Source organism: Astyanax mexicanus, chromosome 3 (assembly GCF_023375975.1).
Source record: "Astyanax mexicanus isolate ESR-SI-001 chromosome 3, AstMex3_surface, whole genome shotgun sequence".
NCBI classification, from domain to species: Eukaryota; Metazoa; Chordata; class Actinopteri; order Characiformes; family Acestrorhamphidae; genus Astyanax; species Astyanax mexicanus.
Window position 1 is genome coordinate 33,783,947 of NC_064410.1, and position 27,049 is coordinate 33,810,995.

Consider the following 27,049-nt stretch of genomic DNA (forward strand, 5'->3'; position numbering starts at 1 on the left):
TGGCTGACTTCACATGTATTGGAGGAAGCATGTGTTAGTCTTCACCCTCCTGGTGTGTTGGGGCATCACTAGTGATAGGGGGAGTCCTAATGAGTGGGTTGGGTAATTGGCCGTGTAAATTGGGGAGAAAATGGGAAAAATTAGAAATAAAATTATAAAAAAAAAAATAAAAAAAAAACACTTTGCCACCTTGTGCTTCTACTCACTGCCCACTTTATTAGAAACAATCTCCTTCCACCTTGAGCTTCTACTCACTGGCCACTTTATTAGAAACTCTTTACCACCTTGTGCTTCTACTCACTGGCCACTTTATTAGAAACACTTTACCACCTTGTGCTTCTACTCACTGGCCACTTTATTAGAAACACTTTACCACCTTGTGCTTCTACTCACTGGCCACTTTATTAGAAACTCTTTACCACCTTGTGCTTTCACTCACTGGCCACTTTATTAGAAACAGTCTCCTACCATCTTATGCTTCCACTCACTGGCCACTTTATTAGAAACACTTTACCACCTTGTGCTTCCACTCACTGGCCATTTTATTAGAAACAGTCTCCTTCCACCTTGAGCTTCTACTCACTGGCCACTTTATTAGAAACACTTTACCACCTTGTGCTTCTACTCACTGGCCACTTTATTAGAAACTCTTTACAACCTTGTGCTTTCACTCACTGGCCACTTTATTAGAAACTCTTTACAACCTTGTGCTTTCACTCACTGGCCACTTTAATAGAAACACTTTACCACCTTGTGCTTCCACTCACTGGCCACTTTATTAGAAACAGTCTCCTACCACCTTGAGTTTCTACTCACTGGCCATTTTATTTGAAACACTTTACCACCTCGTGCTTCTACTCACTGGCCACTTTATTTGAAACACTTTACCACATTGTGCTTCTACTCACTGGCCACTTTATTTGAAACACTTTACCACATTGTGCTTCTACTCACTGGCCACTTTATTTGAAACACTACCGCATTGTGCTTCTACTCACTGGCCACTTTATTAGAAACTTATAATGCCCTGTGTTTCCAATCACTGGCCACTTTATTAAAAACACTTTACTACCTTGTGCTTTTACTCACTGGCCACTTTATTAGAAACACTTTACCACCTTGTGCTTCCACTCACTGGCCACTTCAATAAAAACATATATTGCTGTATATGTACCTCAAACCACACTACACTACATCTACTCACTGGCCACTTTATTAGAAACCCCTTTCCACCTTGTGCTTCCACTCATTGGCCACTTTATTATATGTTGTGACACCCCTGTTTATTAATGGAGGTTACAATTAGATGATTATGATGGATTAATTGTATGCTGTGTGCACATAAATATACATATAAAGCACTATAATAAAATATAGTGCATTTAATTGCTTATTAATTAGTCGTCGCTACGTGAGAGTAAATAGGCTATTATATAACCCCCATCCACTCAGGGTTTCTGTATCTTTACAGATGAAAAGCAGTCCTTCAGACAAAAGAGCAGAAGAGTGTGAATCAGGAACACACTGTTCCAGTAATGTACAGAGATACAGAAATCCCTGGAGACTGTTACCACACTCCACTATTGTACAGGCTGTGTGTGTGTGTGTGTGTGTGTGTGTGTGTGTGTGTGTGTGTGTGTGTGTGTGTGTGTGTGTTGTGCTTCTACTCACTGGCCACTTTATTAGAAACACTTTACCACCTTGTGCTTCTACTCACTGGCCACTTTATTAGAAACTCTTTACCACCTTGTGCTTTCACTCACTGGCCACTTTATTAGAAACAGTCTCCTACCATCTTATGCTTCCACTCACTGGCCACTTTATTAGAAACACTTTACCACCTTGTGCTTCTACTCACTGGCCACTTTATTAGAAACTCTTTACCACCTTGTGCTTTCACTCACTGGCCACTTTATTAGAAACAGTCTCCTACCATCTTATGCTTCCACTCACTGGCCACTTTATTAGAAACACTTTACCACCTTGTGCTTCCACTCACTGGCCATTTTATTTGAAACACTTTACCACCTTGTGCTTCTACTCACTGGCCATTTTATTTGAAACACTTTACCACCTTGTGCTTCCACTCACTGGCCACTTTATTAGAAACTCTTTACAACCTTGTGCTTTCACTCACTGGCCACTTTAATAGAAACACTTTACCACCTTGTGCTTCCACTCACTGGCCACTTTATTAGAAACAGTCTCCTACCACCTTGAGTTTCTACTCACTGGCCATTTTATTTGAAACACTTTACCACCTCGTGCTTCTACTCACTGGCCACTTTATTTGAAACACTTTACCACATTGTGCTTCTACTCACTGGCCACTTTATTTGAAACACTTTACCACATTGTGCTTCTACTCACTGGCCACTTTATTTGAAACACTACCGCATTGTGCTTCTACTCACTGGCCACTTTATTAGAAACTTATAATGCCCTGTGTTTCCAATCACTGGCCACTTTATTAAAAACACTTTACTACCTTGTGCTTTTACTCACTGGCCACTTTATTAGAAACACTTTACCACCTTGTGCTTCCACTCACTGGCCACTTCAATAAAAACATATATTGCTGTATATGTACCTCAAACCACACTACACTACATCTACTCACTGGCCACTTTATTAGAAACCCCTTTCCACCTTGTGCTTCCACTCATTGGCCACTTTATTATATGTTGTGACACCCCTGTTTATTAATGGAGGTTACAATTAGATGATTATGATGGATTAATTGTATGCTGTGTGCACATAAATATACATATAAAGCACTATAATAAAATATAGTGCATTTAATTGCTTATTAATTAGTCGTCGCTACGTGAGAGTAAATAGGCTATTATATAACCCCCATCCACTCAGGGTTTCTGTATCTTTACAGATGAAAAGCAGTCCTTCAGACAAAAGAGCAGAAGAGTGTGAATCAGGAACACACTGTTCCAGTAATGTACAGAGATACAGAAATCCCTGGAGACTGTTACCACACTCCACTATTGTACAGGCTGTGTGTGTGTGTGTGTGTGTGTGTGTGTGTGTGTGTGTGTGTGTGTGTGTGTGTGTGTGTGTGTGTGAGAGTGTGTGTGGCTCGGGGCCTGCCGGGACCCTCAGAGAAAATCCAATATGTCAGTGAAATGGCAGGAAAGATCACCCACATCATAACACAGTTCCAGCCCACAGCGCGACTGGCATTTCCTAAAAGCTGAGCTGGAGTGGATGTTCATCTGAAGCAGCAGCAGTCAAAAGTTTGGACACCTTTACTTATGGAAAGGGATCCATTCGTTTTTGCTGCTTAAAAAAAAAACAGCGAGAGCGTACATAAATATGTAAACAAAATACAGTACAAACATTAACACAGAACATATAATCAAGTCCTGCCTTCTTGCCATCGCTATTGGTGTACATGTACATGCATCTACACCAGATGGGACAACAGCGAATCAAACTCAAACACAGAACCTAGCAGAATATCATTTTGAGAAAAGGTGAGATTTGCCTCATTCTCATTCAGAAACGTATCATTTAACATTGAGACGGCATTGAGAATGCATCAGTTATTAAGGCTTTACATCATTTTAATGTTTTGGAATAGCTGTGGTGTCAAAATTGCATGATAAATTGTCCAATAGAAATGCTTTAAAATGATTAATATAATAAAGTCTTTTAGAGTTTCCCTTCTGAAAAAAAAACAACTACATTACATTTACATTTAATCTACCTACCACAGTTTAACCCTCCCCATGTACACTCTAGTACATACATTTTGAAACAAACTATTTTAGGCACTTAATGCACAATAACAAAAAATTGATAAGTTGTAAAATTGTCACATAAAACTATTTATGATAATTTTTTCATCATTAGACCATATAAACATTGTAAGAAATTCTTGTAGAAAATTCCAAAATAAGAAAAATGCAAGATATGGGCTCTAACTGGATTAGAAGGCTACTATATACATGTAATGTTTAGCGATAAGTACTTTTTTAAATTAATTTTACAGCTAACTATGTGTGCTTACTTATTCGTATATCCTATATCAGACTTGGCAACACATACAGCTCTGGAAAAAAAATTAAAGACCACTTAATGATGATTTTTTCCCCTTGATTTGACCAAATTACAAACCTCTGGAATATAATCAAGAGGAAGATGGATGATCACAAGCCATCAAACCAAACTGAACTGCTTGAATTTTTGCACCAGGAGTGACATAAAGTTATCCAAAAGCAGTGTGTAAGACTGGTGGAGGAGAATATGCCAAGATGCCTGAAAACTGTGATTAAAAATCAGGATTATTCCACCAAATATTAATTTCTGAACTCTTAAAACTTTATGAATATTAACTTGTTTTCTTTGCATTATTTGAAGTCTGAAAGCTCTGCATCTTTTTTCAGCTTTTTTTGCTATTTCTCATTTTCTGCAAACAAATACTCTAAATGACAATATTTTTATTTGGCTTTTAGGAGAAATGTTTTTCGTAGTTTATAGAATAAAACTATAATGTTCATTTTACTCAAACATAAACCTATAAATAGCAAAATCAGAGAAACTGATTCAGAAACTTAAGTGGTCACTTGATTTTTTTTTCAGAGCTGTATGTGTACCATCTCCTCTCCCTGCAGGTTGTATTTAGCACTCTGTCCTCAATGCTGTATCCCTGTAGCTTTCCTTGTTCTACCTAAACGACTCTCATTACCTCAAACCCCTGTCTCTGGTCCTGTCCCTAAAACCTGTAGCTGAAGCCTAAAGCCTGTCCTTTCCTCTCTGTCTCTCGCTCTCTCTCTCCTTGTCTCTCCGCTGTCCTCTCCTCTCTGTCTCTGTCCTTCTTGTTTTTTTCTCTGTCTCATGTTTGTGTCCTCCTGCATTGCTGACAGTGAGTTTACATCTGAAATGAAACACAGGGCTCAGACGGCCACACCCGGATCCAACATCACCAAGAGCTCCAGCGTTGGAGGGGACATGTGCTCGCTCGGCCGAAACGATGACGACGAGGACGACAAGAAGAGGCGCTCCAGCTTCGGGGCAAAGATGGCTGCCATGGTGGGACTTGGGAAGAAGAGCCAAAGCACCTCTCAGTTGGACCCTGAAGGTAAGAGCTCAGTGCTCTCCACATTTCTAACTGGTAATGTTGTTGGTCCTGTTTTCTGTTATGCTGTTATTTGTGCGCAACTAATGGCTTTGGTTTGTTGGTAACTCTGGACAGTAGAGTTTACTGCTGCTTTTCATTACATTATAAACTAAGGAAATGGCAACCTTGCTGCCTTCTTATACATGTTTGTGTGTATCAGTTATAGGCCTGGACAATAATTCGATATCGGTATTTATCGCGATAAGAAATGTTTCAATAACGGTGATATCAGTTTTATGGTATATCGATATGTATTATTTACAGAATCACGGACAGGCGTTTTTTTACTGGCGTTAGCTCGCCGCAGAGCTCAACACATTCAGGCACGTAGCCAAATAGGCTAGGCTAGGCAAGGCTAGGTTAAAATGGCTATTCTCGGGTCTGCTTCGCTACACAGCAAAAATGTCTCGCGCTGGAGCCAAACGGAGCCGGGACGAGTGGATCCATGGCTAAGGTAGAATCGGTTCGGTCGGCCCTGGATGCTCGAGGCCGTCCGCGGGTCCGCTCGCTCGGCCGCGGTCCTCGAGGACCCGCGGCCGAGCGAACGGACTCGCGGCCGGCCGCGGGTCCGCTCCCTTGCCGCTTTGCTGCAAATTGTGCCGGAGAGTGCAGCCGACCAGCAGCGGTAATGTTAATACATCTAATTTGTTCCACCACTTCAAGCAACTCCACTACATACAATATTTTTCTTATAACGTTACTGACTGAAGCACTTTTATAGCTTATGTTGTAACTAAGTTATTCATAGTTGATAAAGCCTGTAGGTTTGTTTATTTGACGGGAAAATCTTGTCGCTTTATTTATAAAGGCTTCTTGTATTATATATCCTAGTTGAAACACTTTTGTTTTAATCTGTTACATTTGTTCACAAAGAATAAGAAGCTCTGCCTCTGTTGTAATTTAAAGTTATTTTTATTGGTAATAGTTGTATAGGCTTATGTTTGACAGGGATGTCATGTTTTTATTTTGCTATATGCAAATAATATTAAGCATTGATTTATTTTGACTACTTTCATTTCTAAAGTATTAAAGTTTTTGTGAAAGGAGGTTTCAAAGGCTTAAATTAAATTTTCAGACAGTAGTAGGTACAGATTTCCGATAGATAGATAGATAGATAGATAGATAGATAGATAGATAGATAGATAGATAGATAGATAGATAGATAGATAGATAGATAGATAGATAGATAGATAGATAGATAGATAGATAGATAGATAGATAGATAGATAGATAGATAGATAGATAATATGAGGGTATCTGATGCCAGCCATACAAAAAGTGCAAATACACAGTTACATAATAATTTAAATTCGTAGTGCTGCAGGGATTGCAGGGCTTCTTAGCAGTTTTCTGAGGCCTTCAAAGTATTTATATCAATATCGAAATTATATCGTATCGACCGAAATTTAAGGAATATATTGTGATATAAATTTTGGCCATATCGTCCAGCACTAATCAGTTATTTACATTGCTAAATAGTGCTAAGCAGATGCTTAGAGAAGCGGCTGATTGTTTTGCTGGAATAGTGTAGTTCAGGTTCATGTTGTCAGTGACTCTGACTGTGTACAGGTGGTGTATGTAGTGCACTACTGCTCACCCCATGCAAGGCAGTTTCAAGGCATTTGGGGGCCTCAAGCAAAAATGACCTAACCACATACTTCAAAAATGTGCACAAATGTGCTTTTATATTTTTATTATATTTGAAAAACATCAAAGCACAATGCCACCACGCTCTTGCGCCTCTTCTCCTGCTCCGCTGTCTGTCAGTTCTTCAGTACAACTTGCAGTCTATAAAGATCTAAATATGTGTAAGCATTCGTTTCTCATCACCAGATCACAAGTCAAATGTATTAATTTATTCCTAGTTCTAGGGCACTAGTCTAGTGTCCTTAATTCTGATCTCCTGATCAAAAATGTAATAACGTTACAATAAATGGCGTCAGATCAAGTGTAGCAATGGTATAAAACACAATATAACCACCATCTTTACTGAAATGTTATATTGTTGTTTGACCAAGCTTAAGGCAAAATGCGCTGTGCCTCGTCTCTTTCACAGAGTTCAGACATAGTGCGGCTAGAAATATAACCATATAAAACTCATTCGGTTAAATAAACTTAGGACATGTAAAGTTAATCAAATATTATTAAATATGAAGGATAGGTTGAGGTTTTGGTGTGTTTTTTCCAGGATTTGAAAATGAAACTAATGTGTTACAGACAGTGAACAGCTGGTGTGCATGGATACTGCTAAACATGTTCCAGTCTGGTTGTATTATACTTTTAGTAACTAGAGGAAGGGGCACGCTTGAGGGCGATTCTGATAAGTGTCATACTTTCCTGCATTGACCATCACAGAATTTAAAGAGGCGCTTTGTTGTCGCATTCAGTTTATAACCGGTCATTGTCTGGAGCAACTCTACATTATTCTACCTTCTAAAAGGCCTGTGACACACAGACTTTAGACTGTTTTGGGAATTATTTGCTGTTCTAAAATGCAGGAGCTAACATACTGCTATGAGTGTCATTTTTTTTTTCAGATATTTTGAGATGTATCTCAGTACATGATTCAGTACAATGACAAAAAGATAAAGTTAAGTTGGACATGGTCCAAACAGAGCAGTGGTAGTTCAGTGATTGGAAGATTGGTTTGTTGATAAGCGCATTGAAAGTTTAATAACGAGGTTCGCAAAGTTGTCACTGTCGGGCCTTTGAAAAGTTGAAAATGTAATTATCATGACAGGCCTACAATAATTTCATATTTTACCACATCTCCTCACAAATATGTGTTGTAATAGAATTTCTCTAACGGAAATGAAATTTTGGATTGAAAATGGCTTTTTTCATTTTTCTGATTACAATATAAAACCTGCCATTCAAAATTACATTTTAAATACATCACTGTATCAATTTGACTTACCTGGCAACTCTTTAGGCCAACTTGGGTACCAATTGTGCCCTAATACCACAATTATTCTCCCCAAAAAGACAAATGACCAACAGAAACCTTTTCTAAAATCTGCACAGGGTTTAAAGTCTCTTCACAGATCCTGACAGGTCACCCGGTATTGCAGGTTCACTGCACAGCATATATAAAGAGCTGAGTGCAGTCAGAACACGAGCGTTCCATTACCTGCTGTTAGCGGGTCAGGAGGGTGGCTGGTGCACGTTTGAGTGTATGTGTGTATAAGAGTCAGCTAGAGAAACTTGTAGCACGTGAGCTGGAGCCTCATGGCAGAAGCATTTTCTCTAATTCTGAATCTGCACTCAGCAGCAGGTGTGCTCTGGAGGTGCTCTGTAGGATCTAATAGGAGCTAATTAACTAATTCAGCATATAATCAATTTAAAACTCTAATTACAGAGTTTAATTCACTGGAAAAATACTAAACACCTCACATGAGCCTGCTTTCCAACAGATCTGCACGTATGCTTCTGTGCTGCAGGATTTTATGGCAACACTTTATTTTAAGCCTACACTGCAGATGTTTAACAGATGGTCATGTTCTCTTTAATGTTCATGTATTAAAACTGTGTTTTATATATAAGTACCATATTTTTTGCTTTATAAGGCGCATTGTAAGAGACACTATAAGGAACTTCTAATTCAGCAGGTCTCGACGCTGAGTGGTGGAAGGAAGCTACTAAGGTATATAAAGCTAAGCTAAGTAAAAAAAGCGCTGGATGTTAATCTACACAGATTTCTCTCCTGAAAACTGTTTATTTGGGTGAGTAAAGCACTTTAATTTATTTAGATTATTGAATTTCTCCAGCACCAAGGCTGGATTATTAGCATTAGCTGCAAGCCAGGGTTAGAAGCAGGCTACAGGCTGATAATACTCACCTCTGCACGGGGAAATAGCGAGCACGGTTAGCAGGTAATGCTAATTTTAATCCAGCAGTGCTAACCGGGGTTAGAAGCAGGCTACAGGCAGATAATACTCCCCTCTAAATGGGGAAATAGTGAGCACGGTTAGCGGGTAATGCTAATTTTACTCCAGCAGTGCTAACCGGGGTTAGAAGCAGGCTACAGGCTGATAATACTCCCCTCTAAACAGGGAAATAGTGAGCACGGTTAGCGGGTAATGCTAATTTTACTCCAGCAGTGCTAGCCGGGGTTAGAAGCAGGCTACAGGCTGATAATACTCCCCTCTAAATGGGGAAATAGTGAGCACAGTTAGCGGGTAATGCTAATTTTACTCCAGCAGTGCTAGCCGGGGTTAGAAGCAGGCTACAGGCTGATAATACTCCCCTCTAAATGGGGAAATAGTGAGCACAGTTAGCAGGTAATGCTAATGCTACTTCAGCAGTGCTAGCCGGGGTTAGAAGCAGGCTACAGGCTGATAATACTCCCCTATAAATGGGGAAATAGTGAGCACGGTTAGCAGGTAATGCTAACGCTACTTCAGCAGTGCTAGCCGGGGTTAGAAGCAGGCTACAGGCAGATAATACTCCCTTCTAAACGGGGAAATAGCAAGCACGGTTAGTGGGTAATGCTAATTTTACTCCAGCAGTGCTAGCCAGGGTTAGAAGCAGGCTACAGGCAGATAATACTTCCCACTGAATGGGGAAATAGCGAGCAAGGTTAGCGGGTAATGCTAAAGCTACTCCAGCAGTGCTAGCTGGGGTTAGGAGCAGGCTACAGGCTAATAATACTCTCCTCTAAATGGGGAAATGGCGAGCATGGTTAGCAGGTAATGCTAATTTTACTCCAGCAGTGCTAGCCAGGGTTAGCAGCAGGCTACAGGCTGATACTACTCCCCTACCTGCTTTTTTGTCAAACTTTCGTCAAAAAATATTCTTAAATGTCCACCTGATCACACTCTCACCTGCATATAACTTTTCTTTTCTCAGCTTTTCTCCTCTGTTGGCATCAATCTGCTCTGTCTGGCATTTAATTCATCCTGGCGCTCTGTGCTCTGAGTCGTTCTCATCTCTCTTTAAAGCATGCAGTCTTGTCTGTTGTTCTCCTTAGCTTCTAAATGAGCTTTGGGGAGAAGAGTCAGTAGTTAATTATGTATCGATGTTGCTGAGCTGAATGTGCTTTTTTAGGTTGTGGTACGTTGTTTTGAGTTTTTTTTTAGTCTGGAGAAGAACTGGGTCTGGCTCATGCGAGGTCAGTCACGTTCGAGTGTGTGGGCTGAGAGACAGCAACTGGGCTCTGAGCACTGAGTACACATCAATATTTCACTATTCGCCGTGTCCAAATGGAGTGTTTGTCCATCTTTAGAGATGTATCAGTACGTCACTGTTGTGCATTTGGGACCAATTTTCATTTTAACTTAAAGAAGTTTGGACCCTGGGTGTGTTTATTCTATTCTAACTAACAGCTACTTAATTTAGCATTTACGGCACTTGTCAAACTCAAGGCCCGCAGGGCAAATGTGGCCCGCCACATCTTTATATTGGCCTGTGAGAGCTTGAAAATTCTTAGTGTCTAAAAATAAATAGGTGTACTTTGACCAAAAACTACATTTCCCACAATGCGATTGTCGATTTGTCGATGTCGATTGTGTTACCCGTGAAGTTATTGTAAAGAAACCATCTCGTTAGTTTGATGCAAGGCTGTTGCAGTACATTTTTTGTTACGTTTTTCACAATTTTTTATTTTATTTTAACTAAGCCTCTTTTAGGTATGTCAAAGTTTTGATCACATTTTATCTATAGTTCTATAAATCCATATTCTGTTGTTTTCAGCTTCTCTTCTGTGCTTGATAGGCGCCTGTTCTGCGTGTGAGGCTCGTATGTGTGTGACTTTACAGCCTACTCTTCCTCGATTGGCTGGACACAGTGTGGCGGCTGGATTCATTTGAATAAAATTGAGCTCTGCTAAACTTTTTCGCTGTCGTTCAACACAACACAGCGGCTCTCTCTGTTAAAAATGAATGAGTTGTCGAGGCTGAAGTGCTAGTGGACACGTGGCTAGCCTTCAAGTGGGTCCACCTAAAATGATATGTCCTGCTGCCCTGGAAACCCAAGAAAAGGTCATGATAAACAATAAATGAGAAAGAAATAAAAAGAAGACCAGAAGACAGGAGAAAAAGGAGAACATGTTCAAAGCAAAACCAATTGCAAAATATAGCCGCAAGCGGCAATCATCGGGTTCAAGCACCAACTTGCACAATGGTGCCTACTGGAGCATTGAATGGTGATGTGTAAGAAGGTCTAATATGATTGGAGATGCCCTGTCACATTTAGAAATTATCAAGTTTTTCACCTGTTATTAATGTTGAGCAGAGGCCTTTCAACCTGATCAGTGCTTAAATTCACATGTAAATCTAGTGAACTTTGTAGGATATTCATTAAGTGAGTTATAACTAGTCAAAAGGTGTCTACATGTTATTGGTATTGATCAGGTGGCTTCAACCAGAATGTTCACAAAGTGGTATTCAGATTGACCTTTGAACCTTTGCAGAACAAGCTGAAATGTTTGACCAAGCAAGTTTAAATTAACCCAAAGGAGTGAATGTTCTGATATGACATGTAATTACGAAGTTATTATAAATCTAGTTCTGAATTAAATGGCGCTTCATCAAGCACCAACTAGCACAATGGTGCCTACTAGAGCATAGGATGGTGATGTGTAAGAAGGTCTAACACAATTGGAGACATTCTGTCACATTTAGAAATGATCAGAAGTCTTTCACCTGTTATTAATGTTGAGAAGAGGCACAAAGGAGTGAATGTTCTGATATGACATGTAATGTCAAGTTATTCTTAATCTAGTTCTGTATTAAATGGCGCTTCATCAGAGTGATATTGTACAGAGGTCTTTAACATTGTGAGATTACAGCAAATACTGCAGAGTTACAGCAATTTAGGTTAGAAATTCCAAGGACGCACAGATTGCTTGATGCCTGGACACTATTGTATGTGAAATTTTCACAAATGTTTTTAATGAACATTTACCTAGAGACTCTACAGTGTGCAGCAAGACTGAAATGGAGGTGATAGGCCAAATATCCAGAGAGTAGTTTCAATATAGCTATTTTCAAACAATTAGCAATTATGAATGAACAAAGCACTTTTTAAACATAGTTGTATTGAGAAATTTGTCAGAGCCACTGTACTAAATATGGCAAAAACAATTAGATGTCAAAATAGTACAGCATGATTGACATATACTCGTTTTTTTGGAACAGCGCCCCCCAGTTGGCGGATTGTTTCAGCACTTTGCAGGTCACTACAGTGTCTCCACCTGAACATAACTGCCAAATATCATTCAGCCTGCCAAAATGTCTGCTGAATGCTGATTGGCTGATGGTGTTCAGCCATGTTGATTGATTAAGTTGCCCTTTGAACATCCTTTAGAGGCTGTATGATAGATTCTGCATGAAAGTTTCAACTTGCTAGGTTGCACGGTTGCTGAGAAACAGTGCTCCAAATTTACCTCTTGAAGTGAATGGGGCATATATCCGGAAGGACTAATTTGCATATGGCGGCCATATTGTTTACATATTTCAACTTTTTCTTAATGAATATTGAAGCGCATGCTCTCACGAGTGTTTTGATACCAAACATGCCAGGATTGGTCAAAATTCCTAGGACTAGTTTGCAAAAGTAGGTTTTGCATATTATGCAAATTAGCAAAAAATCTATATAGACGGAAGTGCATGGTCCAAATTGGAAAGTTGTTGGTATTGACCCAAGGAATCCATCAAAAAAAGAATTTTGAATGTAGGTCTTATGGTTTTTGAGTTATTGAGAAAATTGTGAAAAATGAATTTCCTTGTTTATAGCGCCACCACTTGACCAATCGGTGCCATTTTTGTTGTCCACCGAGATGCACTGATCCTACATCTACCTACCTACCTAGTTTCATTTCTCTATGACTTACGGTTTAGGCTGCACAACTGTTTTTTCAGGAGAAAAAGAATAATAATAATAATAAATATAGCCGCAAGCGGCAATCATCGGGTTCAAGCACCAACTGGCACAATGGTGCATACTAGAGAACTGAATGGTGATGTGTAAAAAGGGCTAATATGATTGGAGATGCCCTGTCACATTTAGAGATTATTAAAAAATTTTCACCTGTTATTAATGTTGAGCAGAAGCCTTTCAACGTGATCAGTGCTTAAATTGTAAATTGTAATTGTAATGTCAATCTAGTGAAGTTTGTAGGATATTCATCAAGTGAGTTAGATCTAGTCAAAATGTGTCTACATGTTATTGGTATTGATCAGGTGGTTTCAACCAGAATGTTTACAAAGTGGTGTTCAGATTGACCTTTTGACCTTTGCAAAACAAGCTGAAATGTTTTACCAAACAAGTTTACATTAACACAAATGAGTTCATTGTCTGACATGACATGTAATTACAAAGTTATTCTAAATCTAGTTCTGAATTAAATGGCGCTTCATCAAACAGCAACTGGCACAATGGTGCCTACTAGAGCATAGGATGGTGATGTGTAAGAAGGTGTAACACAATTGGAGACACTCTGTCACATTGAGAAATTATCAAAAGTCTTTCACCTGTTATTAATGTTGAGAAGAGGCACAAAGGAGTGCATGTTCTGATATGACATGTAATTACAAATATATTCTAAATCTAGTTCTGTATTAAATGGCGCTTCATCAGAGTGATATTGTACAGAGGTCTTTGACATTGTGAGATTACAGCAAATACTGCAGAGTTACAGCAATTTAGGTTGAAAATTTCAAGGACGCTCAGACTGCTTGATGCCTGGACACTATTGTATGTGAAATTTTCACAAATGTTTTTATTGAATCTTAACCTAGAGACTCTACAGTGTGCAACAAGTCTGAAATGGCGGTGATAGGCCAAATATCCAGAGACTAGTATCAATATTGCTATTTTCAAACAATTAGCAGTTCTGAATAAACAAAGCACTTTTTAAACATAGTTGTATTGACAAATTTGTCAGAGCCACTGTACTAAATATGGCACAAACATTTAGATGTCAAAATAGTATAGTATGATTGACATGTATTCGATTTGTTGGAACAGCGCCCCCCAGTGGTCGGATTGTTTCAGCAATTTGCAGGTCACTACAGCGTCTCCACCTGAACATAACTGCCAAGTGTCATCCAGATTGGGCAACATTCAGCCTGCCAAAATGTCTGCTGAATGCTGATTGGCTGATGGTGTTCAGCCATGTTGATTGATTAAGTTGCCCTTTGAACATCCTTTAGAGGCTGTATGACAGATTCTGCATGCAAAGTTTCAGCTTGCTAGGTTGCACGGTTGCTGAGAAACAGTGTTCCAAATTTAACAATTGAAGTGAATGGGGCATATATCCGGAAGGACTAATTTGCATATGGTGGCCATATTGTTTACAAATTTCAACTTTTTCTTAATGAATATTGAAGGCCATGCTCTCACGAGTGTTTTGATACCAAACATGCCAGGATTGATCAAAATTCCTAGGACTAGTTCGCAAAAGTATGTTTTGCATATTATGCAAATTAGCAAAAAATCTATATAGACGGAAGTGCATGGTCCAAATTGGAAAGTTGTAGGTATTGACCCAAGGAATCCATCAAACAAAGAATTTTGAATGTAGGTCTTATGGTTTTTGAGTTATTGAGAAAATTGTGAAAAATGAATTTCCTTGTTTATAGCGCCACCACTTGACCAATCGGTGCCATTTTTGTTGTCCACCGAGATGCACTGATCCTACATCTACCTACCAAGTTTCATTTCTCTATGACTTACGGTTTATGCTGCACAACTGTTTTTACAGGAGAAAAAGAATAATAATAATAAATATAGCCGCAAGCGGCAATCATCGGGTTCAAGCACCAACTTGCACAATGGTGCCTACTGGAGCATTGAATGGTGATGTGTAAGAAGGTCTAATATGATTGGAGATGCCCTGTCACATTTAGAAATTATCAAGTTTTTCACCTGTTATTAATGTTGAGCAGAGGCCTTTCAACCTGATCAGTGCTTAAATTCACATGTAAATCTAGTGAACTTTGTAGGATATTCATTAAGTGAGTTAGAACTAGTCAAAAGGTGTCTACATGTTATTGGTATTGATCAGGTGGCTTCAACCAGAATGTTCACAAAGTGGTATTCAGATTGACCTTTGAACCTTTGCAGAACAAGCTGAAATGTTTGACCAAACAAGTTTAAATTAACACAAAGGAGTGAATGTTCTGATGTGACATGTAATTACGAAGTTATTATAAATCTAGTTCTGAATTAAATGGCGCTTCATCAAGCACCAACTAGCACAATGGTGCCTACTAGAGCATAGGATGGTGATGTGTAAGAAGGTCTAACACAATTGGAGACATTCTGTCACATTTAAAATGATCAAAAGTCTTTCACCTGTTATTAATGTTGAGAAGAGGCACAAAGGAGTGAATGTTCTGATATGACATGTAATGTCAAGTTATTCTTAATGTAGTTCTGTATTAAATGGCGCTTCATCAGAGTGATATTGTACAGAGGTCTTTAACATTGTGAGATTACAGCAAATACTGCAGAGTTACAGCAATTTAGGTTAGAAATTCCAAGGACGCACAGATTGCTTGATGCCTGGAGAGTATTGTATGTGAAATTTTCACAAATGTTTTTAATGAACATTTACCTAGAGACTCTACAGTGTGCAGCAAGACTGAAATGGAGGTGATAGGCCAAATATCCAGAGAGTAGTTTCAATATAGCTATTTTCAAACAATTAGCAATTATGAATGAACAAAGCACTTTTTAAACATAGTTGTATTGAGAAATTTGTCAGAGCCACTGTACTAAATATGGCAAAAACAATTAGATGTCAAAATAGTACAGCATGATTGACATATACTCGTTTTTTTGGAACAGCGCCCCCCAGTGGGCGGATTGTTTCAGCACTTTGCAGGTCACTACAGTGTCTCTACCTGAACATAACTGCCAAATATCATCCAGATTGGGCAACATTCAGCCTGCCAAAATGTCTGCTGAATGCTGATTGGCTGATGGTGTTCAGCCATGTTGATTGATTAAGTTGCCCTTTGAACATCCTTTAGAGGCTGTATGATAGATTCTGCATGCAAAGTTTCAACTTGCTAGGTTGCACGGTTGCTGAGAAACAGTGCTCCAAATTTACCTCTTGAAGTGAATGGGGCATATATCCGGAAGGACTAATTTGCATATGGCGGCCATATTGTTTACATATTTCAACTTTTTCTTAATGAATATTGAAGCGCATGCTCTCACGAGTGTTTTGATACCAAACATGCCAGGATTGGTCAAAATTCCTAGGACTAGTTTGCAAAAGTAGGTTTTGCATATTATGCAAATTAGCACAAAATCTATATAGACGGAAGTGCATGGTCCAAATTGGAAAGTTGTTGGTATTGACCCAAGGAATCCATCAAAAAAAGAATTTTGAATGTAGGTCTTATGGTTTTTGAGTTATTGAGAAAATTGTGAAAAATGAATTTCCTTGTTTATAGCGCCACCACTTGACCAATCGGTGCCATTTTTGTTGTCCACCGAGATGCACTGATCCTACATCTACCTACCAAGTTTCATTTCTCTATGACTTACGGTTTAGGCTGCACAACTGTTTTTACAGGAGAAAAAGAATAATAATAATAATAATAAGAAAAATCTTAGCAAAAACAATAGGGTTCTACGCACCTTCGGTGCTTGAACCCTAATAAGAAAAATCTTAGCAAAAACAATAGGGTTCTACGCACCTTCGGTGCTTGAACCCTAATAAGAAAAATCTTAGCAAAAACAATAGGGTTCTACGCACCTTCGGTGCTTGAACCCTAATAACAGGAAATGCCACATCAATATGTCCGTTTTTTCATTCGTGCTTTTGAGAGCAATAGAAAACTCTAAACTATATCCAAATTCAGTACAGAATTTCAGATTTGGACTTTAAATAAAGTTTTCATTTGTAGACCTTTGTCCTTATGTTACTCAGCCTGAGTTAGTCGCTGTGTAAAACGTGGCCTGTCAGCTAACATGGTTTTTGCCTGAGGCTTTAGTCTTCAGATCTCCATTTAATCCCTTTCCTCAGAGACAGCCTAGAAAAACCCGGCCACATCGGATGGCTCTCTGCTGACTTTCAGGAAACACATCTCCGCTGGTGCACCGCACACAGGAAGCAGAGGAAGAATTAAGCAGCTCTGGTGATGCAGACGTGCTCAGAGCCCCAGACTCTCTGCTCAAAACCTGCTGAGACTGGAGGAGTAAACTGACCAAACCGCACCATCACACAGAGAAATCATTACCGGCTGATTAGGAACCCTGTGCACAAAGCAAGTTACATAATTAAACCAAGATTCCCCTCTGATGTCTATTGAAGGAAGACGAGGAGGAGCATTTAAAACGGGTAACAGGTCAGTGTGACGCTAATCAGTGAAACACAGCTCACGATGACATTTTGGGTAAATGTTTTCCTTGGTTTTAAGAGTTTTAAGAGGGTTTTACAGCTTATCCAAAGTGTTTAAAAGCACAAATTGAAGCTTTATTGCTTTGAAAGTGGTGGAACCCCTCAAAAGTTTTAAGTGCTGATGTGATCTGATAGCACAACAAAGCGATAACATTAGAAATTGCACAATGCCATCTTTTCTTTTCAAATGTCAAGGCCAGTTTGAAATCTTTTTTTTGGTTAAGTACCAATCCAAAATATTGTTTTTAAAGTACTAAAAACATTTGAATAGGTTGTTTCTTCTAAAGTAAGTAACACAAAGCTAACTTTTTTCCAAGGTATGGCTTTTGTGAGCTGCTTGGCTCATCAGTTAGAATAGTAGTCTAGGGAAATGCACATCAGGCTATGTGTAGATTTGATTTAAAAGCATAAACTGACGGTTAGTGTTCTCCTCCAAAAGTTTAGAGAGAATATGTTAGCAGCTTGATATAGAAGCATGAAGTATCTGCTAAGGCCAACGCACCTCTCCGGAAATGTAACTACACGTCGTGCGGCATGGACAGCCACAGCTGTGATTGGTCCGCTAGACCTTGCGTTCCCGCCCACACATTCCCGCCTTTGCAGTTTAAACTGCAGAGCAATGCAGAACCTCTGATACGCGCACGCAGAAGTATAAACATGCTCCGCTGCATAGCACACTCTCACTGGAAATGCGCAGGCTACGTAGGTTCGACACAGAAGTATAACTTGGGCTTTAGTGTTGGAGCTTGATCTGTCCGATAGTGTTCTCCTCTGAAAGCGTAGTGGGAAGTTATGTATGTGAGATGTGAGGAAAAGCATTGGATGATTATGTATCTCAGATGAAGCACATGGGTGTAGAGATGCTTTCTACACTGTCTGGGTTATACACAGTCAGTAATCTATTTTTTTACTTTTAGACTTGTACCTGCCTCCTCCTCTATGGAGGCTTTCAATCAAAAGTCACATTTGTCTATGAGAAAACCACAGGATTACTGAAATGATTCCCACATTTAAGGTGGCTCTCTGAGGCATGGCTTTTCATTTGAGCAGTGAGTCATGAAATGAGTGTACATCTGTAAAAGTGGGGCATCTATTTGAGGTGTTCTGGGTTACCAGTTGCTTTGGTAAAAGCCCTCCCTCGGTCCCTAGACGTTCTCAAAGGATATCAAGAGGAAGCTAATCCATTATTTCATTTAGGCCATCTTCACACGCTTATGAAATGACCCACATTTTCTGCTCTTTGGCTCAGCCAGGGAAGGGAGGGCACGCTTTTCTGTTTGGTCATGATTGTGCTGCAGCTGAATCATGGGAAGTAAAAACCCACAGGGAGTCTGCAACTCTTTCATTTGTGAAAATAGAAGCAGCCTCCACAGGTTTTGGCTGGTGCCTTTGCTGCAGTATCAACAAGTGACACTTGTTTTTTGTAATTGAACCATTTTTGAACAGGTTAGGAAAGGGTCTGTTGCAGTGGCCTAGTTGAGTTTTTGTAATATTTATTTCTGTTTTTTTCCAAAAATGTAAAATAAGGCAAAAACAGTTCAATCTAAACAAAAGAAATTAGGATTTATTGATTTATGAAAGGACAAATGTCAGCCAATACTCACAGGCCATATCTGTGATAAAAGTATCCAATCATTTAATTACCTAATCATCCAATGCATCAAAATGATCAAATGGGCTGTGGTGACTCAAAGATTAAAACACTAGACCATCAATATCAATATTGCGGCTTTGATACCTGGAATGAATGTGAATGTGATTTCTGCCGGAATTGCTTGTCTGCACGAAAAATCACAGCCAGACACTGCCGGTCACAATCATTACCACCCACTGCTCTGTCTACTGTAGATGGTAATGCATTTTAAGATTACTAAATCAAACATGACACTGCCCTAACAAGTTTTGAAATGGATGTCCCGTCCATCTGGCCTTCTAAAAATCGTAATCATTTACATGAACTTGTCACAAGTACTCTGTCCAGGATCATGCACAAGATAACACCTCACAATTCCTCCTAACCCTTTTCCGTCATTCCTGAACTATTTCTTGACTTTTGTCATGGTGGTGTAAATAAATTAGGGTGGCACAGTGTATCATTTTAGCAATGTAGTCACATCATAGGATTACCAGTGTTTATTATAAGGCAAATTAAACCATACATTATGCCTCTTCTTGCATAATACAGTGTTAATAATGACAGGTGATTTTGTTTTAATTTTTTTTTTAATTGTTTTATTCTTTTGGGGTGTCGGTGTTAAATCCCAAAACTTCTGACAGACATCTGCTTTAATTAACAACTATATTTTTAAAACCCCAGTCCAGTAACAGCAGTGTCACTGGTTAGATTTGAGTTTACTTTACAAGCAGACCAGCAATCTCTGTTCATATGCAGCTACACAGCTTATACGATCTTCCGTACTTATTACATTAATATTAAATATTCAGCACAACCGGTAAACACTTTAAATCACTAGAAATTACTGAAGGAACAGAGACAGTGTAAAACAGGGGTATTTAATTAGAATTCAGTTTGGTCCAGTTAGAGAAAATTTCATCAGGCTAAGGTCCGGACCGTCGCCATTTTAACTTGTGTTATAATTCAGTGTTTTATTCTGTTTACTGAAGAAGCCTATAGTAGTTCTGTCAGTGTTTTATCAACAACTGAAAAACAAAACAAATTACACATACTAGTATATTTCAACAATATCTATTGTTTTAAAAAGGCCTGTCACAATAATTACATTATCAACCTATCATAAAATAAATGGAAACACCCTCAATAATTTAACATATCGAGTCTATTAATGTGAATCTGTATGTTCACTTTGTTTCAATTTATTCTATTCTATTTGATTTTATTTATATTAGATTTAGGCCTGCCTGTCATAATAATTACATAAATGATAAATCGTTCAATATATGGAGAAATGTTTGCTGAACTTGGCAAAAATATCAGCTGTTTCTCTTTAATTCCTCCAAGTAACACTGCTCGGTTACATTACTGTTAATATGTTTTATAACTGTAGTATTAAATTTTTTTTTTCTGGTGCACACCATCTGTATTAAATTTTCTCGCTTTATTCTCCCACTTCTCACCGCCTGCTTCGCCTGTGTGGCTCCGTTCTCGCATCTGCACAGATCTGATTGGCAGAGGAGAGCGTTTGGTGATTTTAAAGCACACGTGATTGGTCTGTAAGTTTACTGCACTGTAAAGCACGTAAACCATAAAGACAAGAAAAGTTCCGCTGCTTTAAATAAACACTGTCAGAATTAAACCCCTCTCAGTAGTTTATCGGTTTGGGTCCGGATTGGACAACGTCTGGGTCCGGACCCGGACCACGATCCGCCTATGAGTGACCCCTGGTGTAAAAGTTTGCCTTCAGTGTTTATTATGACAGAAACATATCAAATTGTCGGTACACATTAAAGCATTATTAATACAGGGTTTGTACGGTCATGAAAAACCTGGAAAAGTCATGTCATTTGAAAATAGCAATTCTCAGGCCTGGATAAGTTTTGGAAAAATAAAAATACTTTTGGAAAACTCATGGAAATTTGGTCACAACTCTTTGTGTTTCCGTTTATCAACGGAGAAAATCTATTTTGAGCTAACAAATTAACAAAAGAGTTAATTCAGTAATTTAGCCCCACACAATGGAGCTCTCAGGATCTGACACACATTTTATTATATTGTTGAAATTGTGTGTCAACATAACAGATTCAGTTAATGCATACTTTTATCCATTTTGATTATAGTTTTAGTTTTTAGATTTTTGGTTTTATTGTCCATGTCTGCACTGATGTTTTAAAAATCATATGGTCATAAAAACCATGGAAATGTATTGGTTAAAAATTGTATGAATCTTGTTATTAAAGTGTGAAGTGTACATGTGATATTGCACAATTAATAGTACTCCATAAATAACAGGAGTATAAAGAACACACGTGCTTAGGCTTTGTGTCTGAGTGTATAGGTTGATGATCAGGATCCCATTAGATCCTATATGTATGGAAATACACTGAGAATAACTGCAGAGATATATGTATATATGTATGCAGTGTTAAATGAGTACAGCAGGCGCTGCAGCAGTGACTCATTCGTCTCTGCACACTTCATCCCATACCCTCCATGTTTCTCAGCCAGTTAGAAAAAGTGTCCTGCTGGGCTTTCTGACTTCACACACATCTAAAGATGTTCCTCTCTCTTTCTCTCCACGGCTGTGCATCAGTCACACTCAGCTAAAAATACCCTCCACCCGCCTGCCTCTCACACACAGCCACCCAGTCCGTAGGAGGACAGACTGACTGTGGACGTCATGTGACCATAAATAATCCCACAGCGTGTTTGTGTGTGTGTGTGTCGGTATGTTGTTATAACGAAAAGTTTAATGTGAAGACCTAAAGACCGCTAGGATGTACGCTGTGTACGTGAAGTACAACACGAGGGGGACTGTTGGTGAGGGTCTGCTGTAGAGTGACAGATATAAAAGTCTCTGTTATTTTTAGTTCCTCATTAAAATATTGAACCTATAACCGGAAAGGACATTTCATCTTTTTTATATCACGTACATGACTTTTGACATTTTAAGTACAGTTCAGCTTTCATCATGTAAAGTTGGTAAGACCTTTCTTTAGAAATAATGGGGGTCCGCTGTCAGCAGAGATTTCTGAGGCATTATCTGTGCTCCAAATATAGAAAAGAAGCAGCTCATGCTTATTATTTGCCATACCAACAGTTGTTATACTATATTATATTATATTACTATGACTGGTCACTATGGATAAAAAATTATATCTCTATATTTTTTGCTGAATGGTGATATACAATATACAGCTCTGTTTTTCAGATTTTGCTATTTATAGGTGAGTAAAATTAATATTGTTGTTTTATTTTATAAACTACGAACAACATTTCTCCCAAATTCCAAATAAAAATATTGTCATTTAGAGCATTTTTTTGCAGAAAATGAGTATTGGCTGAAATAACGACATTCTGTTTTTTTTATCAGTTTTCATGCATCTTGGTATGTTCTCCTCCACCAGTCTTACACACTGCTTTTGGATAACTTAATGCCACTCCTGGTGCAAAAATTCAAGCAGTTTAGCATGGTTTGATGGCTTGTGATCATCCATCTTCCTCTTGATTATATTCTAGAGGATTAAAATTTTTATTAATCATCATTCTTTTTTTAGAGAGCTGTTTGTATTAAAAAGACACTTCTGAGACAAAGCTTCATGTTTCTTTACATTAAATACTAAATGTTTGCACTGCAGTAACTCTGTATTTTAGTTTTCTGCTTTTTTTATGCAAAAATAAATGGTTAAAATAGGATTTTAACAAAAAATGTAGGTGGTTTGGTGTGAAATGGCCCATTTTAAAGAACTGTTCACAGTGGTCAAGGTGGAGGTAGTGATGAGAATTATTACATCAGACATTTATTAATCCTCTGCCTGATGTGTGAGATATTGTTTTACTAAAGTTTTAGAAATGTTTAGGTGTAGATTCATGTGTGAGATTCATGCTGGATGTTGCAGGACAAAATAGAACTAATGTAAATTATATATTATTTAATTCTTAAAGTTTATGATCATGTTCACAAACTGAAAGTTGAAAAAAGACCATATATAAAGTTTATAATGATAGTATAATTAAATATAACAATCTACATTGCATAAGTGTTGAGTACAAACCCAAAAATGCTCTCTCTCTCTCTCTCTCTCTCTCTCTCTCTCTCACTCTCTCTCACTCTCTCTCTCTTTTTCACCTGTTAGTCATCATGCAGCAGTCTCTAAAGCTCAGAGTAAAGGACAGGGTTATTAACACCTCTGCTTTATCGATGCTTTAAACCTCCTCTCTCTAGATTAACCATCAGTTCCGTCTCTGTGTTAAGTGGCTAAGTGCTCCGGTATGGAGATGAATATAAACAAGCGCATCACTCTCCGGCGCTGTCTGCTCTTTTAAGGATATGGGACATCAGACTAAGGTTATAGGGAACATCATGGTATTTCAGCACCGTATTTACAGCACTGAGATTGCTAAGAGACTGAACAATAAACCTCAGGAACATCTGTGCTGTAAAATAGCATTTGCTGAATGAATTGTTTCATGTTTTTTTTATAGGCAGTGGAGTTTGCTCTTGTTTGCATAGCCTGGATTATTCTTAGTGCAAAACCATAAAAGCTTAATCAGAGCAACATCCTGAGAGAAAGCTGATGACAGTTGTGTAATGTAGGGCAGGAACGATTAGTCGATAGAATCGACAGTGTATATTGATTAATAAAGACACAGGACAGTTCTGTCTCTTCTAAATTCAGACGTGACTATATTTCACTGGCAGTGGTGTAGACGTTGTGAGATTGGTTTCTCTCGTATGTAGTGCACAAGAACAAACTGAGTCTTCTTTATTGTTTGTCTGTTCTCAGATAAGATTAAGAAAATAAACTTCCTCTCAGTCCATAAAAGAGCAAAGTTTGGCAACAGACACTCTATTCCCTCAGATGTGGTCGATCAGCTGAGACAGGGTTGGTGTCTGAAGATTGCTTCTTCAGTTTTAAACAGTGCTTATATAGATAACAAGCTACTGGATTAAATAATTATAATTATTTTCTTAAGCCATCAAGTTATTTTTCACCACTAGTGAGCAAATGAACAGATTTTTTACTAAAAAACATCCAGACTTGTTGGGTTTTGCATATGAACTGTATATACTTTTTGCACAATTAAAGACTCTGGGTCCTATTTTTACTATCTATAGCGAACAGGTCGATTGCACATTGCGCAGCTGGATTTAGAGTGTGTCAGTTTGTGTTTGGAATCCCTTGTGTAGCTCGAAATGCTCAAATTACATGTGCTAATTTTCTTAATTAATCATGGGTGTGTTTCGGGTGTAACATGAAATAAACCAATCAGTGTACCAGTAGTCATTCCCTTTAAGAGCCCGCTGTGCTCTGACTTTGGTGCATTGATATTTAAACAGTGCAGCACTTTTACCTGTCTCAGCAGAGGATACTGAGCTGTGTGTTCACACTATAAAAGTGTGCAGGTAATTTAAGAGAACAGCAATGGTATTTATTTCTTTATTCTATTTATTGTTGATATAAATGCTGGATTTGTGAGTGCAGCATGTCCTTGTGTGTGTGTGTGACGAGCGCTAAATTGAGGCTTGCATGGCTAAAACAGTATTGGACGGCTGACTGTTGTCAGGGTTTTAATCAGTCAGTGGCGCACCTTTATGTCCCCCTGCCAAGATAGAAGCACGCCAGATATTTACCTGAACACACCTCACTTCCAAATCACCAGGCCAATCATTGTAGATATATTCACAAACTTCGACACTATTTTAACAGCACGGATGCGAGGTAAGAAAATAGACTGTTGACGAGTGTAAGATAGCAATAAGCATCATGATGCTCCCTTACGAGACCAGACATTGACTATAATATGAAAAGAATTTCTGGCAATGCTAATCATGACATCTGTTTAAAGATAAAATCCCACATAAAAAAACGTATGAGGGTCAGCGTGCTAGCCAATTAAGTAGCCACAGAAGCCAATCCAAGCTGAAAAATCACATTTTGATGCAGTTTTGAGTCAAACACTATAAATTGTTAATGAGTTGTTCATCAGATTTCATTAGTGATTTAAAATACAGCTCTGGAAAAAATGAAGAGAGCACTTCAGTTTCTAAACAGTTTCTCTGATTTTGCTATTTTTGCTAATAAGAATATTGTTATTTAGAGCATTTATTTGCAGAAAATGAGAAATGGCTGAAATAACAAAAAAGATGCAGAGCTTTCAGACCTCAAATAATTTAAAGAAAATAAGTTCATATTCATAAAGTTTTAAGAGTTCAGAAATCAATATTTGGTGGAATAATATTTGGTGGAATAATCCTGATTTTTAATCACAGTTTTATGCATCTTGGCATGTTCTCCTCCACCAGTCTTACACACTGCTTTTGGATAACTTTATTTCACTCCTGGTGCAAAAGAAATCAAGCAGTCCAGTTTGGTTTGATGGCTTGTGATCATCCATCTTCCTCTTGATTATATTCCAGAGGTTTTCAATTTGGTAAATCTTAAGATCTCATCATTTTTAAGTGGTCTCTTATTTTTTCCAGAGATGTACATTTTTGAAAGGATGATCTCATCTTTAGCTTATTTACAGTATTTCAGTGTCTCCCTTTTCAAACATGTAGGAGACTGGAAATTACTGGAAATAAGGGCTGCAATCCAAAGATGGCCGCCAAGTGAACTGACTTGCCTGAAAGGAATTTGACAGACCTCACTCTCTAAGTAAAAATGTTCTATAATATAATTTGTGGTGCTACATAGATTCATTTTAAACAGAATCACCAGCAATCTAAATGAAATACCCTTTAACCAGGCAAAGAAAATGTAAGCATCCAAATGGTTATTTGACCTGTCATAGTTGTATACAGCTAAAAAAAACTCTGTTTAAAGCATGTATCTAAATACAGTAGCAACCACTTAATTTGAAGCCTGACTAGAGTCATTACTTCAGTCAGTGAGTCATACAGTATCAGAAACCACATAAACAGATCTGAACTGTTCACTGATGAGCTGATTGGTTGCATTATCTCTCAGCTACCTCAGCTTTATATATTCTGTGTAAAAGTAAAGAAGTAAACTTTTAGACACCAAATCTATCATGGCTGACCAATTCAATTTCCCTAAAAGACTGTAAGCTGTGCCAGCAGTCTGGCACAATGTGTGGAAAGGTCAGACCACACTGTTGCATATTTCTGCACAGCACTCCTTCAGCCTTTTGTCTTCAGGCTGTGCAGCTGGTTATTACTGTGTGTAATGGATATGACTGCTGTGTTTGTGCTGGCTCTGTTCACTGTTCTGTCGTAGACATACTCATTCTCCACTCATCTGCAATAGCTGCTAAAATAACAGCACACTGATTACAGAATGTGCTTTCAATTACAGTATGAACCCAATGCCAGATCAAGACCTTTAAAGTTTTTTACGTCTCCTGTTGCTCTATAGAGTTAAAAAATTTGCTTTGTTAGTTGTTTAACTTTTTTTTAAAGTTGCATTTTATGAGATAAAAGGTTATAGAAAAGGATTAAAGGTTAATTACATAGTTTCACACATTTTATTATTATAATTGAACAGTTTTGCTGAAAAAACATACTGAAATAAAGCTGTAGAAATAATTTCTTATATATTATTTTAGACCATTTTTTCAAAACCAAATTTAGGGCGTTTTCACACCTGAAGTTTTAGTCCACCTAAATCTGGTTAATACCATTGATGCAGTTTGTTTGAGCAGGTGTGTGAAATTAGTAACCAGACTTTAAAAAGAAAGACAGCTACCACAATGGAACCCTTGAGAAAAGATAATGAGAAGAGTCTTTTTCAGTCTTTTTGGAGGGAACGTTCTAATCTCAATCTGACCCAACTATTGTGTGTTCTCCGCTTAACCTAATATATGTTGCCCAGACACACTGAGATGCCAAATAGGATGGCAAGGTATAGCAATATGGGAGAGTGGTTGCCAGATGAATGGGACATTCCTTTTTTTAATTCAC

The 27,049-nt window shown here is 38.3% G+C and overlaps 1 protein-coding gene across 7 annotated transcripts in view; it reads left to right on the forward strand.

Moving 5' to 3' along the window:
* rims2b (regulating synaptic membrane exocytosis 2b) overlaps positions 1-27,049 on the forward strand; it is a 208,186-nt gene that overhangs the window by 166,005 nt on the left and 15,132 nt on the right. For all 7 annotated transcript variants that reach the window (XM_049476387.1, XM_049476388.1, XM_049476390.1 and 4 more), the window contains one exon: positions 4,908-5,095. In XM_049476387.1, coding sequence (XP_049332344.1) covers positions 4,908-5,095 — 188 coding nt within the window. The remainder of the gene's footprint in view (positions 1-4,907; positions 5,096-27,049) is intronic.